Genomic DNA, 15,926 nt, shown 5'->3' with positions numbered 1-15,926 from the left:
CAGCCCGGTCCTCACCCTACCTGCTGTTCTACTCTCCCCCCCCCCCTCCCTCTCGCATGGCCTGTGAGACTTGTTCATCTTTTGTGTGTCTGTGCTTGTCTTGCCCTGTCCTTGTTACTAGTCTTTCTAAGGATATGTCAGAGTATGCAGTACCTCTGATAAGTGGCGGGGGGTTGGGGGTATATGTCCCCTCATCGTACTCTGCTTTCAGGGGCTTCTGGGCGCTCGCTAGACGGAGCACCTTGCCTGCCTTTCATCCTGTCTCCCTTTCTTCTTTCTGTCCCCTACCTCAGCTTCACTAACATTGGTAGACCTTGTGGTTTTCTTCTCCTGAGTTTTGCACGATAGGCTCTCTCTGATCTACCTCATACAGACTAGACCTGTGTGTCTGAGGAAAAGGGGCTAATAACCTAGTAGTTTGGTCCCTTTAACCTTCCAGCCAACTAACTGATACTATTAGGCACCAGGTCCATGTGTGCAAATCACTGGCCCATATTTCCTGGTAATTGCATGACCTGTGCATAGACATCTGGTGCCACATACCTCCAGAAACCTACGAAGGATTTGTCAAATTCATGCCACGCAGAATCACTGCTGTATTTTGTTCTAAAACTGGAACAACATGCTGTTATGCGGTTGTTGATCTACAAGGTCTGTTCAAACAATTCCAGAACTTTGTGCACAAAATTTTTCTACGATTACCTTTTACTTATTGTGTGTGGTCTCCTTCAAAATACTCTCCTCCACAATTGATACACCACTCCCAACACTGATTCCACTTCTTGAAGTAGTCTTGGAAGACCTCTTGATGGATCACGTGAAGCACCGTTTGCAAATTTTCTTGTATCTCGCCTTTGTTGCTAATCTTCGTCCTTTCAGTGAGGTTTTCAACTTTGGAAATAGAAAGAAGTCTGCTGGTGTCAGGTCTGGAGAGTATAGAGGATGAGGCATCACAATAATTTCGGTTTTTGTAGAATAGTCATGCACGAGTAGGAATGAATGTAGGGGGTGCGTTATTGTGATATAAGAGCCACGAATTGCCTCACCATGTTTCAGGCCATTTCCTTCTCAAATTTTCTTGCAGATGTTGCAATACGCCCTGATAGTACCATCTATTAACAGTTTGTCCTTGTGGCACGAATTCATGATGAACTAATCTGTCAAAGTCAAAGAAAACTATCAGCATGGCTTTGACATTTGACGTGACCTGACAAACTTTTTTTTTCATCTTGGAGGACCTTTACTGACCCATTGTGAAGTTTAAACCTTGGTCTCAACATCGTAGCCATAGGGACCCGTGTCTCATCACCAGTTATGGTTCTCTTAACTCAAGTCATGTTTTAATTTATGTGATCTGAAAACTCTTCACAGATTGCGAGGCAAAGGTCTTTCTAGTCTTGACTCATGAACCTCAGGAAGAACTTGTCAGCAACATGATGCATTCCTCAATGCTGTGTCAGGATTTCATGAAATAATCTAACTGAAATGTAATGTTCTTCTGCAATCTCTCAGACTGTCAGTCTTCAATTGGCGTGCACAATTTCATTGATATTCCCAAGATGAGCGTCATCGGTAGACATTGGAGGGCGTCCTGTATGAGGTCATCTTTAACTTTTGTCCGGCTATTTTTGAACCATGTGAACCATTCATAACACCAAATACGGCTTCAGCATTCATCACTATAGGCTTCCTGCATCATTGGTGTGTTTCGGAAATGGTTTTCTCGAGTTATTTTGCTCCAACGCACCATTAGTGCAAAATTACCAATATTCTGGATTTTCTTGAACAGACCCCGTACACGAGGCACTGAGAACTGCAAGGGTCCAAAGCACAGACACAGAGTTTTGAAAAAAATAGATGTTTGTGAAAATCAGATTTGTAGACAAACCACCAGTCTCACAGATTTGATTGGTTTTTAACCAAGTCTCAACATCTTATATTTCCTATGGAAAAATAAATTACCCACTTTGTTATAAAATTTTAATTAATATTGATGATTATGATTATTAATATTAATTCGCAGAATTCTCATACATAAGCTGTAACAATAGTGTCTTTTTTATAAAGTTTGTAATTAATGTGAAACTTGAATCAAAATGTAAAGAACAGATACTAAATGCGCTACACACACAGTTAAACCTGTTCTGACACTTTATGGTCCTCATTATCATAATTTTCATTAAACATATTCTGTGCTTGGGATTCAGATGAAACAGTATGCCCACATAGGGCATTAAATCTAGTAGCTTTAAGTCTTGTGTTACAAGGTTGATTTTGCCTACCACCTATTTATTTGAGCACTAGATTTTGCAAGACATCCACAAACTGTTGGGAAATGATAAATTGTGGCCTTCCTGTATGTGACTTGCAAAAAATAGTGGCCTCTCAAGACTAGTGTTACTTTAAGCAGTGCTTCCCAGCAACATATTGAGAACCAAATCACTGTAGAATTTATTAAATGTACATTTTTACCATGCACATTAACTTTTGGTCTCGTAGTGAGTTTGTAACACTCTTAAATATTCTGAAATCTTAAAGAACTCTACAGAGCAGATTTTAGTGCTTGTTTATTCTGGTCGTTTATATCTTGCATGCATCTCAATATCCATAGCGCCACTGTTGGGGTAATTTTCTCTTATGCGGGGATCTGCTTGTTCCTTCTTAGTTAGTCCAGATTGCCTTGTTTGTGTTTTTTGAGATCTCATGAAGTTTTTTACACGGTATTATGTGGACAGAGACTATGCTTGTTGTGTGCTGCCTCAAGGGGAATTGGCCACTGCCGTAAATAGCAGGAAACTACATTAGCCATATTCAGCAGGCATCTATCTACCACTCAAACCTCTGGTGACATTGGGGCACCACAGACAAGTCCCGCAAAACCTGTGGTGCCATTGAAATCCCCTGGTGAACTGGTTGTCACTGCGACTTCTGTAAAGCAGCATCGGATTGGTCTGTCGTCACCCGAGAGTGAGTGCTAGTAGTGATGGGATTGCGTGTCTCTGGGCAGAAGGTGAAAGTGTGAGCTGGCTGACCACTTACGCCTTAGCAATAGGTATGAGGTGCTACCTGGTGTTGATAACACTTGTAAGCCAGCACGGGACACCTTTCCTGTTGGGTCAGTGGTTGATTTTCCTATCCAGTCTGAACAAGTGCAGAGGGTGGATGTGCTAGTCATTGGGAGCTCCAATAGTAGGCAAGCAATGGGACTCCTCAAGGAAACAGCAGGTAGTTTGGGAAAGAATGCCAGTGAGCATTCACTATGTTTGTCAGAAGATCTTGTCAAAGATGTGGAAGAGGTTCTGGTGATGGCTATCAAACCCACTGGTTGTGACCAGCTGCAAATAGTGGCACATGTTTGCACAGCTGATGCCTGCTGCTTGGGTTGTAAGGCCACCCTCAGTTCCTATAGGCAGATGACGATTTGGTGAAGACAGCTTGCATCTTACGCATGGTGCTGACTAAGCTCTCAATCTTTAGCATCGTACCTAGGACCGTTCACAGTCCTCTAGTGTGCTGCAGAGTAGAAGGGCTAAACCAGAGTCTGACAACTTGGAAACGTTATTATATACAAATTTCTCGACCTCCACTATCAGGTTGTAGGGCTTCTCTTAACAGGTCAAGTGTGCATGACACGGAGGAAACAATTACTAGGATAGGAGAGTACTTGTGGCATCCACATGGGCTTTCTTTAGGTTAGAGGAACCCCCTCCCTTGATATCAGAGATCAGTTGCCTGCCGAAATCTAAGATACATTAGCCATGTTATTTTCAGAAAATTCTCATCCCTGCGGTCTGGAACTAGAAAAGGTTAATATGTACTAGTAATCTGCAGGGACGTCCATGGTAAGGTCCCAGAATTAGTATTGCTTATTGAAGCTAATAATGGCCAGATAGTATTAGGAACAGAAAGTTGGTTGAAATCAGAGGTGAGTAGCAAAATTCAGATTGGAATATATATCGCATGGATAGGTTAGTTGCCAATGGTGGTAACGTATTTATTACAGTAAAAAAACTACATAAATCAAGCAAGGTTATGATGAATTACGAATGTGAATTAATCTGGGTGGTATTAAGCATCAAAGGCCGATCTAAAATAATTGAATGCTTTTATGGACCACTTGCATCAGTAGCTGTAGTAGTAGAATGCTTAAGAGAGAAAGTGCAGAATTTCATGAATCAGTTTCCTGATCATGCTGCTGTAATAGGGGGTGACTCCAACTTGCTATGTATAGATTGGGAGAGGCATGCTATCAAAACTGGTTCAAGAGCTAGGGATTCGTGTGACATTATTCTGAATGTTTTGGCCAAAAATTACTTCTAGCAGATCATTAGAGAACCAACTCGTGAAGGTAACGTCTTAGACCTCCTAGCAACAGACAGACGTGAGCTTCTCCATTCAGTTAACAGGAGGGTATCAGTGATTGTAAGTCTGTGATAGTGGCTATGTCTATGTCTATGGCTATTGTAAGGAATGTTAAGTTAGGAAAATATTTTTACTTAGCTGAGTGACAGGGTAAAAACTGCAGAGTATCTCAGTAGTCAACATCAAATATACAGGGTTGATGATGAAGATATGGAGCACAAATAGGAAAAACAAAACAAAACGAAATCATGTGTTCAGGCACTTAGTGACCATAATGGCACCAAAACGGAAAATAACAGAGAAGGCTTAAATACAGGAAACAGTTTCACTGCAGAAGATCGTAGTAAGGTTCCTCCTTTCAATCACAGTATGAGCTGGCAGATATTGAGATAATTGACTGAAAAAAGTAAAATTGCTTTGTAGTGGAAAGTCATCAGAATCGGTTGAGATACCTGTAAGATTGTACAGAAATTAGAATGAAAATCTCCACTATAAAAATCAATATGGATTTCATGGAGATCTTGCAGAACTCAGCTCCCTCTGTTCCTCTGCAAGATCCACAGTGCTGTAGACATTGGCACTCAGATTGATGCCATGTTCCACAACTTCAGGAAGGCATTTGACTCTATCCTGCATTGCTGGTTAGTGAAGAAAACAATAGTTTACTGATTACCAGACCAGCTTTGTGACTGACTTCAAGACTACCTTGCAGGCAGCATGCAATACAGCACTCTTAACAGAACAGAATTGGAGGGTGTAAAGGTAATTTCGGGTTTTGGGGGGTACTGCAAAAATTGCAGAACTGCCAGCTATTACGGATTGTCCGTGATTGTTACAGATTCATCACCTTGATTATGGAGTTATGGGAAAGATACTGTTTACATTTCACTAATCATATGCTCTTAAAATGTTTTATAGATTTTAATGATTTCCTTCCCAATACTTAGTGAATTTTATGACCATGAATTGCTAAGGTAGGTTATGCTGAGAGCCATTGAAAATTTTTCGTTTTGCACATCTCCTCTTAAAGGATAAGAATAAAACTGCTTTTAGACCAAATGGCAGAGAAGGTTCAAGCTGTAAGCTGTTGTGGTTTATCTAACCAGGTGACATCACAAGATATGCAGTTAACCAATTTATCCATACATACATGGTGTACATAAACTCTGCGAACACTTTCAATTATTCATTGCACAAGAACCAAACATTGTACAGATATCATAGATGTGTCATTTTGAAGAGAAACCCTGAAAGTTTTTTTTTTCCATGTATACCACCAAAGCGTAGTTTGGTAATTTGCCAATACTCAGCACTAGTCGCAAACATGGCAAGTTCAGGAGCGGAGTGAGCTTTCTGTGTGTTGGAGTTCGAAATAGCCTCCCTCATCACCAGATCTCACTCCGTGTGACTTTTTTTCAGTGGGGACACATTAAAGATCTGGTGAATGTATCACTTCTTCCACGTGATATAGCAGAGCTCCTGGAGAGAATACGGGAAGTGACTGGCACAGGCGACAATGCCATGCTGGGATGGGTATGACAAGAATTAGATTATCATATTGACATCTGCTGGGTCACTCGTGGTTCGCATATCGAATGTTAAAAAAAAAAATAAATAAATAAATAATAATAAAAAAAGAAACCTTTCAGAGTTTCTCTTCAAAATGCAATATGTATGACATCTGTACAGTGTTTAGTTCTTGTGCTATAAATAATTGAAAGTGTTCCTGGACTTTATGTACACTCTGTATAATACATAGCATACTGATGCAATTTAGTAATGTTCTTTTTTTTTTTTTTTTTGTGTCAGGAATAAGTTGTTACAGAAAGTGATATTTTCGATAATTTTATGACTTTATCTGTGTTCGGTGGTTTTATTCATCTTTTTAGAATTTAAAAACACTGTAAGGTAATGTTAGCTGCTATGGGTTTTTTAGTTGTTTTGTCAAAAATGCAAGTACTTAGAGTGATTGATTGATTCATTGATCAATTTGTTTGCTTCGGCAACTGTTAAGTTTTCGTAAAGACAATCCTAGCACAAATGTTGATGTGAAATTGAACAGTGTGTCAGAAATGTAGCATTTAAAGGCCTAAATCAGGCTTCTAATTTTTGATATTTTGCAGTGGAGAGCCCCAGGACCCACCTCCACATTTGCCACATAACTGACAGCCTCTTCACAAGATTGACATCGATGAAAGTCCTATATAACTGTTTCTGTTTATAATGTGTGTAAATGATTTAATAGACTGCAACTGAAGCTCTTTAAGGCAGTTCACAGATTATATTATTGTCTATAAGAAGGTACCAGTGCCAGAAAATGGTAATGATTTGCAGAAGGACTTACAGTATTGATGAATGGTGTGGGGTCTAGCAATTGACCTTGAATGTAAATAAATGTAACATATTATACATACATAGAAAAAGAAATCCACTACTGCACAACTACACTACTTATGACAAATTTCTGAAAGTGATAACCATTATAAACTACGTAGGAGTATCTATACAGCTGGGTTACGAGGTGCTTGTTTGACCACTTCTTGAGTATTGTTCATCAATCTGGGATCCTTACCAGGTAGGACTGATAGAGAGGGGATAGAAAAGAGCCAGTGAAGAATAGCATGTTTCATCGTGGTTTGTTTAGATGTGTGAGAGCATTAGAGATGCTCAACAAATTCCAATGGCAGAAACTACAAGAGAGGTGTTGTGCTTTATGCAGAGGTTTACTACTGAAATTTTGAGAGTGCTTTCCAGGAGAAGTCAGGTAACCTACATTTTCAAGTGGTCAAGGGGGTAGAAAATATAGTAATTAAAGCATGGGACTAAGAAACACTATGCTCATATGAGGCCTGTAAAATATGCAATGTCCAGGGTTAAGACTTTTGTATCTTCCAAATAAGCTTCAGAGACAGGATAAAAGTTCATACAACTCGGACCATTATTAGTACATGGGTTTGGAATCTCCTTTGTTAATACATTGTTACTTCACAATTCCTTCCCTTGCTTAAAGCCTTATCTGTGCCAGCTTTTGGAGTGACTTTTCCTCCCCCAAAGAACATATGCTTAACTTTTTTTTCTTTTTTTCCCCTAATTCTTAAAATAAATATTCAGTCTGTATTTAGTAAGCTCTGCTCTTGTTGTTCCTGCTTTAGATGCTGGTAAGTACAGTATTCTTTCTCAAACATTGTAGTATTCATTTATGACTTTAATTGTAACATAATTCTTTGAAAACTTTCTTTTTTCAGTATTTAATTGTATCACAGAAATCATTTCTTCCTTTGCTGTACACATTACCTTCATCATTCTACAGTCTATGTTATCCAAAAGTGTTTTAAAAATTTCCGTCTTTTGCAGGTAAATGTTCATCCAGTCAGGGTTGCTCTGAATCTGCAGAAGGCACCTTTATTAGCTGAGAATCTGGAGAAAGTTCAGAAAATCTTGGAACTCATGAGTGAAAGAGAAATGAAGAGAGGATTTGAAGCAAATGAGGTTATGTCATTCAAATTCCATTACTTGTCATGTGTAGTTGCTGAGATTGGCCGATGTAGAAAAAGGCAATTAGCAGCACAACAGGAGAGAAAGAAAGATGAAACTAAAGATAGTGAGAATACAGAAGAAAAGCGGTCAGATCCTGTGGAACTCTTTGCTCGGAAAATGCTGAAATGTGGGCGTGGCGACAATGGGTCTCCAGAGTTTCAGGAAAGTTTTCTGAGAGAATGTGTTCGTGAATTCCCATATCGTGAATGTACAGTTTTCCGCCAGATGGTTACAAGTTTAGCTCAACAGGACTCCCCTTCTGCTCTGAGCATTATTTCTGCTGCCATCAATGGGCAGAGGGGCTTTTTAGACAGTGGCACCCATTGCTGCTCAACATGTGGTGAAGAAGGAGCGACAAAGAAGTGCTCTAAATGTAAAGCAGTTCAGTATTGTGACAGAGAATGTCAACGTCTCCATTGGTTTATGCATAAGAAAGCATGTACAAGGTTATCTCAAGTTTCCATAAAGGCTAAACCATCAGCTAGTCCTCCAACTTCAGAATTGAGGGGTCTTCAAGTGAAGTAATGGAAGTTGAATAGCTTACTGTAATGGTTTACAAAATCTCTTTTTTTTCTAATTATGGGAACCATTTCATTTTTTCTGTATTTCCATGTATGTAACATGTGATTAACTGTCATTGTACATTGGATAATGTGACCATTGCAAGTAAAGTATGTCCCTTTCCTTTCCTTCTCTTAAGAGAGAAAAAGAAAAGAAATTTATGTTCACAGTGCAGTTCAGTAACTAATGTGTGATAAATTCCATAGACAACATGGTCAAAACTGTTGCTATGTATCTATAACTATTTGTCCTTATCTTTCTTGTCTGTTGATTAACACACACATAATGAATTATGTGGTATGTGATGTTACCTAATGGTTACCTTGGAATAATTATAAAAAGCTTCTAAAGCTTTTAAATTAATTAGAGACTTGTCTTGATAAGTTGGAGCAATGCAGAAAATTATGTGAAATGTTTCAGCAATAAAGAATTAAAAATAAACTCAATCTCACACATGATAAGCAAGAAGGTAATTGGATGTACCACTCTAAAAATAAAGTAGATTCCTGATCAAAATGAGCATTATTATAAATCACAAAAGTTCTTAATAAAACATGTTTCAGCATGAGATTTTTACATGCGATGGAGAAAGTAACATTACTGTACATGGACCTGGTAAATAATAATTCATTACAAAAAAAGATATACATTAGAATTCCAAGTGGAACAGCATTTAATTTCTAACTGGTAGATAATGCTAATTTGCCAGATAATTTTCTGAAAAAGTCTGTGATGTGAGGAAAGAAGTATTCACAAATGCCATCTTAAACAATATGTGATCAAAGTTAATATTTCATTAGTATAGTTGCTATCTACATCCTCTAAAGAAATAAAAGTGATATCGTAATTATAACAAGACTCACAGCTGAGCTGTATTCAATTTTCAGAGGTTCCTACACTACGGATCACAAAAGCCAAAGAAAAATATATCGTAATTATAACAAGACTCACAGCTGAGCTGTATTCAATTTCCAGAGGTTCCTACACTACGGATCACAAAAGCCAAAGAAAAATTTGAAATTGGGCACCAAAGTGTTAGATATGGAGTTAGCCAGAGAACAGAAAAAAACCCAGTTGTAGAATAAGAGGAAGAGAAAGGTCAAAATACGTGAATGAATGCACAGATAAAGGAGCTACAAAAGTACTGGCTTTGGGCAGTAGCTGTTGTGAAAAATAGTTGGGTATGAGCATCAGAGGTAATGGTGATGGAAATAATTGACAGAAATGGTCCTTAACAATTAGACAGTAGGTTTAATTGTGAGTGTATACTGTGTGTGATTGTGTTGAACATTTCAAGGTTCTTATTTTTCTGTGACCAGTTTTTCATTCATTAAATTCATGATTGAAATAAATTCTACTGAATATGAAGTTACATTCATTTGTCACTGAATGAAATTCTTGTATATTCAGAGAATAACTAAAGGCAACACACAACAGGTCATCAAATTCAGTATGCCACAGTCTTGAGCTTAAATTGTTACAATTTGTCTCTAAGTTATTCTTCACTCCAGGAAGGTTAACAGTTATAGGTATCACTTAATCTAGCACATAAACAGAGGGCTTGGCATTTGAATTTTGATAAATATGTGTAACAGAAGGTTTTTTTTCCAGAACAAAGGACTTTATTCAGTAGTAAAATTGATGATGAAATGTGGCTTTAAATCATTACATCCGAAGACTTACATGGTGCTCAAGCAGTTTCATTTGCTCCAATGCAGCAGAATTAGAGAGAGAAGTAGAATTTTGTGTGCTTTCTTTATGGCAAGTGAAAATACTTCAAGATATGGTAGTAACAGCAAATTGATATGTTTCAGGCATGCTTTAAGTTTTTGAAAGAATTCAAGCGTGTTGATCAAAGGTAGACCTGCAAAGGATTATTCATTGCGACACTGTTGCACCTATTCAGAAATTTAATTAGTAGTACCAAATCCTCCTTTTAGTCACCATATCTAACCTATTTTGATTTTATTGCTCTTCGCAAAATCTAAGAAATCATCTGTGTTCATTGTGTGTAGTTCCCCTGAATTACTGTCTATGCCCACAAAACATTATAGAATCATTTTGCCAAGATAGTATGTTATGGAATCAAGCAAGTGCTTTGAAAGTATTCAGCACCTCACACAATTTGGTGGAAGAGGATACGTTGAAGAGAAGCTTTATTGAAGGATTTTCATTCATTTTGCAAATCATTCATGGGTAAACACTATATTCTAAGTGAATTAAATGATGTCCGTTGAATATTAAGGATCACAAACCTGAATACACCCCAGAAATTTGTGGAAGTAATACATAAACTTTACTTTAGAGTGAATAACTTAAGAGAATTATGCACGGATATCAGTAAAAGTGATGAATATGAGGTCTGTTCAAAAAATTCCAGAACTTTGTGCACAAAATTTTTCTACGCTTACCTCTTACTTATTGTGCCTAGTCTCCTTCGAAATACTCTCCTCCACAATGGATACACCACTCCCCATGCTGTTTCCATTTCCTGAAGCAGTCTTGGTAGGCCTCTTGCTGGGTCACGCGCCATATGCGAATTTTCTTGTATCTCGCCTTTGTTGCAAATTTTCGTCCTTTCAGTGAGGTTTTCAACTTTTGAAATAAAAAAGGTCCGCAGGGGCCAGGTCTGGGAAGTATGGAGCGGGAGCAGGAGGAGGAGGCAGCACAGTGATTTCACTTTTTGTGCAATACTCATGTACCAACAGGGATGAACATGTGGGTGCATTATTGTGGTGCAAGAGCCACGAATTGTTTCATCACATTTCAGGCCGTTACCTGCTCAAATTTTCTTGCAGGCATCACAACATGTCCTGATAGTCTCTGTAAAGGTTTTCTTGAGTTTCATGCAAAATTTAATGCCAACACGTTGCTGCTCTAACTCTGTCGTCTCAAAATTCACAAACTGTGTGACACAAAGTTCTACTCAATACAGCACTGAACAATAAGTAACAGGCATAAAACAATGAACCTTCCAGCAGTTACACATTAAACACAGGTATGTGCAGGGTTGCCAACCGCGTTTCGCTCCAACACACCATTGGCGTAAAATTACGAATGTTCCGGAATTTTTTGAGCAGACTTCATATATTATAATTGGGACTCGAGGAAGAAGACAAATTACCGCATTCCTTTCTTTTAAAAGCTAATCTAAAAACAAACAGCCTCGAACTAATTAAACAGGATGTAAGGTTACAGATATAGTTACTCCTAGAGCATCGATACCTAGACCTTAAACACAGCAGCCTAGCACAGCAGTACTGCCACTGGGGGAACCCCCAGTGATCAAGAAGCTCAGTTTGGCGCCAGCCATTACGGGTGACACGAAAGGCAAGGAGTACTGGGGATTCTTGGCTAGATGTCAGACATGGTAGGACGATACATGGCTATGTGCCATGAGAAGTTCGATAGAGTCGTTAAATGTTTGTGGACAGGATTGAGAACTCATCATTATTAGAAATGAGTTGTTAGCAAAGATACATAGAAGCAATGGTTAACCCAGAAAAGTAATAACAAGCAGAAATAAAGAGTGAATGTCAGTACATGTGTGTAGAAACATTAGGAAGGTGTACCATGCCTTGTACTAGAGAAAATAAACTTTTCAGTTCAGTGAATGGCAATGTCTCCTTTCAAATCCTTTTCGTGTCTATTAGAACTATCTGAGGGAAGATTTATAATGGCAAGTGTGGTGATTTTGATAAGGCATGTACTGGCAGGCACACAGTCCCAATTTTAGTCTTCAGGTGCTTGTTACATGGGAGTAAGATGCCCACTCTAAGACATGCATCATCATCCGATAACCGTGGTTAAATCAGCACAGCTGGCTTTAGAGAGAAACTTGGCCATGTTTGGTACTAACAACGGAGTAGGTGTCTTACAAGAGTGAGGCAATCATGACAGTGAGTAAATATATAGAGATGTGATTTCTACTAAGTCATGGTGTGCAGTGTGGTCAATTTTCTGATGTATACCAGTAATTTTTAATGTTTATAGCTGCTGCCAAATAAAAACACTGATCTTCTTTCCTTTTAAACTGAAGTATATATTACTTTAATTTTTGTTGCCATGTCATCATCAGTTGCATGTAATATTATTATGTTGATAACTGTCTTGTTAGCTCCATGAACAAGCAACAGAATAAAACCAATTTTGTCATACTATAAGCAATTTGCCTATTCTTTTTTGTTTTATATTTTACAAGCACCATCAGTGGAGGAAGGTTTGCGACTGCTGCTCTAGATGAGTGTTCGCTTTGCTGGTTTTATAGCTGATGTTGTTCTTCTGTTTTTTTGAATTATCACTAGCACAGCACTGAGAACATACACACATTTTCTTCATGTTTTGCTTTCAAAAGTAAAAGTCCCACAAATGTCGGATCTTCTGTACCAAATGTACGCAGTTATATAACTTGGGTGTAATTTGTGTGTTTGCCAGTGTGCTTAAGGCCAATCAGTGTGTGCACTGCTGTTGGAACCAGCAGACAACTTGCATATAAAGCTTTTCAGGCTCTCGGAATGTGTAAGATAGTTGAGAAAGTCGATATGGTTTTTGTTTATGGTAAATGTCGGCAAACTGTTACAATGTATGGTTGTGTGCTGAAAGGTAACCTGATCATGCCAAGCCCTCACAGTCTGCGAGTTTGAGAAATTGGAAATCTGAAGAATGAAATAAGCCAATGAAGTACAACATTTTAGCAGTGGTGACACACAATCAACACATCACTTAGAGGCAGCTCGAATATGTGAGTGGGGTTAGCAAAGACATGTTCTGTGATCACCGAATTAAATTCCATTTTATCCTTTCCACATTTCACTCCCTCCATCCAGGTAATGACTTTCAAAATCTGTCACAGTTCTCTGAATGATGTCTACCTAAACCAGTCTTTGGAAAGTTGTTGCTGTTGTGGTGGTCTTCAGTCCAGAGAATGGTTTGATGCAGCTCTCCATGCTACTGTGTCCTGTGCAAGCCTCTTCATCTCCAAATAACTACTGCAACTTAAATCCTTCAGAATCTACTTAGTGTATTCATCTCTTGGTCTCCCTCTATGATTTTTACCTTCCATGCTTTCCTCCAATACTAAATTGGTGATCCTGTGATGACTCAGAAAATGTCCTATCAACTGATCCCTTCTTCTAGTCAAGTTGTGCCACAAATTTCACTTCTCCCCAATTCTATTCAGTACCACCTCATTAGTTATGTGATCTACCCCTCTAAACTTCAGCCTTCTTCTGTAGCATCACATTTCAAAAGCTTCTATTCTCTTCTTGTCCAAACTATTGATTGTCCATGTTTCACTTCCATACATGGCTACACTCCATACAAATACTTCAGAAAAGACTTCCTGACACTTAAAACTATACTTGATGTTAACAAATTTCTCTTCTTCAGGACCGCTTTCCCTGCCATTGCCAGTCTAAATTTTATATGCTATCTACTTCGATCATCATCAGTTATTTTGCTCCCCAAATAGCAAAACTCCTTTACTACTTTAAGTGTCTCATTTCGTAATCTAATTTCCTCAGAATCACCTGATTTAATTCGACTACATTCCATTATTCTTGTTTTGCTTTTGTTGATGTTCATCTTATATCCTCCTTTCCTCCTTTCAAGACATTCTCAATTTCATTCAGCTGCCCTTCCAGGTCCTTTGCTGTCACTGACAGAATTACAATGTTGTCGACAAACCTCAGAGTTTTTAATTCTTCTCGATGAATTTTAATTCCAACTCCAAATTTTTCTTGTTTCCTCTTGCTCAATATACAGATTGAGTAACATCTAGGGTAGGCTACAACCTTGTCTCACTCCCTTCTCAACCATTGCTGCCCTTTCATGCCCCTCGACTCTTTATAACTGCCATGTGGTTTCTGTGAAAACTGTAAATAGCCTTTCGCTCTCTGTATTTTACACCTGCCACCTTTCAGAATTTTATTTTTATGGAATCCAAACGGGTCTTCTCCGAGGTCGGCTTCTGCCAGTTTTTCCATTCGTTTGTAAAGAATTCGAGTTAGTATTTTGCAGCCGTGTCTTATTAAACTGATAGTTCGATAATTTTCACGTGTGTAAACACCTGCTTTCTTTGGGATTGGAATTATTATATTCTTCTTAAAGTCTGAAGGTATTTCGCCTGTCTCGTACATCTTGCTCACCAGATGGAAGTGTTTCATCATGGCTGGCTCTCACACGGCTATCAGTAGTTCTAACGGAATTTTATCTACTCCCAGGGCCTTGTTTCGACTTAGATCTTGCAGTGCTCCGTAAAATTCTTAACGGATTATCATACCTCTCATTCCATCTTCATCTATGTCCTCTTCGATTTCCATAATATTACTCTCAAGTACATCGCCATTGTATAGACCCTCTACATACTCCTTCTGCCTGTCTGCTTTCCCTTCTTTGCTTAGGATTGGTTTTCCATCTCAGCTCTTGATATTCATGCAGGTGGTTCTCTTTTCTCCGAAGTATCTTTAATTTTCCTGTAGGCAGTATCTACCCTACCCTTATTGATATATGCTTCTACATCCTTACTCCTGCCCTCTAGACATCCCTAGTTAGCCATTTTGCACTTCCTGTCAGTCACATTTTTGAGATGTTTGTATTCCTTTTCACCTGCTTCATTTACTGTGTTTTTATATTTTCTCCTTCCATCAACTAAATTCAGTATCTCCTCTGTTACATAAGGATTTCCTTTTACCTACTTGATCCTCTGCTGCCTTCACTATTTCATCTCTCAAAGCTTCCCATTCTTCTTGTACTGTATTTATTTCCCCCATTCTTGTCAACCATTTCCTAATGCTCTCTCTGGAACTCTCTGCATCCTCTGGTTCTTTCAGTTTACCCAGGTCCCATCTCCTTAAATTTCTACCTCTTTTCAGTTTCTTCAGTTTTAATCTACAGTTCATAACCAATAAATTGTGGTCAGAGTCCACATCTGCTTCTGGAAATGTCTTACAATTTCAAACCTGGTTCCTAAATCTCTGTCTTATCATTATATAGTCTATCTGAAACCTTCCCGTGCCCCCAGGCGTCTTCCATATATACAGCTTCTTTCATGATTTTTAAAACAAGTGTTAGCTAAGATTAAGTTATGCTCTGTAATTCTGCCAGGCGGCTTCCTCTTCCATTCCTTACTTCCAGTCTCTATTCATCTACTACTTTTCCTTCTCTTCCTTTTCGTACTATCGAATTCCAGTTCCAAATTTTCGTCTCCCTTTGCTATCTGAATAACTTCTTTTATCGCTTCATACATATCTTCAATTTCTTCATCTGCAGAGCTAGTTGGTATATAAACTTGTACTACTGTGGTAGCCTCATGCTTCGTGTCTATCTTTGCTACAATAATGCACCACTATGCTGTTTGTAGTAGCTTATTCACATTCCTATTTTTTTATTCATTATTAAACCTAATCCTGTATTCAACTGACCAAACTTCACTAATTCTCACTATATCTAACTTTAACCTTTCCATT

At 38.4% G+C, this 15,926-nt stretch overlaps 1 protein-coding gene across 1 annotated transcript in view; it reads left to right on the top strand.

Moving 5' to 3' along the window:
- The window catches only part of LOC126416193 (ankyrin repeat and MYND domain-containing protein 2), a 44,321-nt gene extending 35,324 nt beyond the window's left edge, over positions 1 to 8,997 (top strand). The window contains exon 4 of the mRNA XM_050083784.1: positions 7,717 to 8,997. Coding sequence (XP_049939741.1) covers positions 7,717 to 8,424 — 708 coding nt within the window. The 3' untranslated portion in view covers positions 8,425 to 8,997. The remainder of the gene's footprint in view (positions 1 to 7,716) is intronic.
- The last annotated feature ends 6,929 nt before the right edge of the window (positions 8,998 to 15,926 follow it).

The sequence above is a fragment of the Schistocerca serialis genome, chromosome 1, assembly GCF_023864345.2.
Source record: "Schistocerca serialis cubense isolate TAMUIC-IGC-003099 chromosome 1, iqSchSeri2.2, whole genome shotgun sequence".
In the NCBI taxonomy this organism is placed as follows: domain Eukaryota; kingdom Metazoa; phylum Arthropoda; class Insecta; order Orthoptera; family Acrididae; genus Schistocerca; species Schistocerca serialis.
Note: the sequence above shows the minus strand (reverse complement) of the source record. Positions and strands in the feature narration are given on the sequence as shown.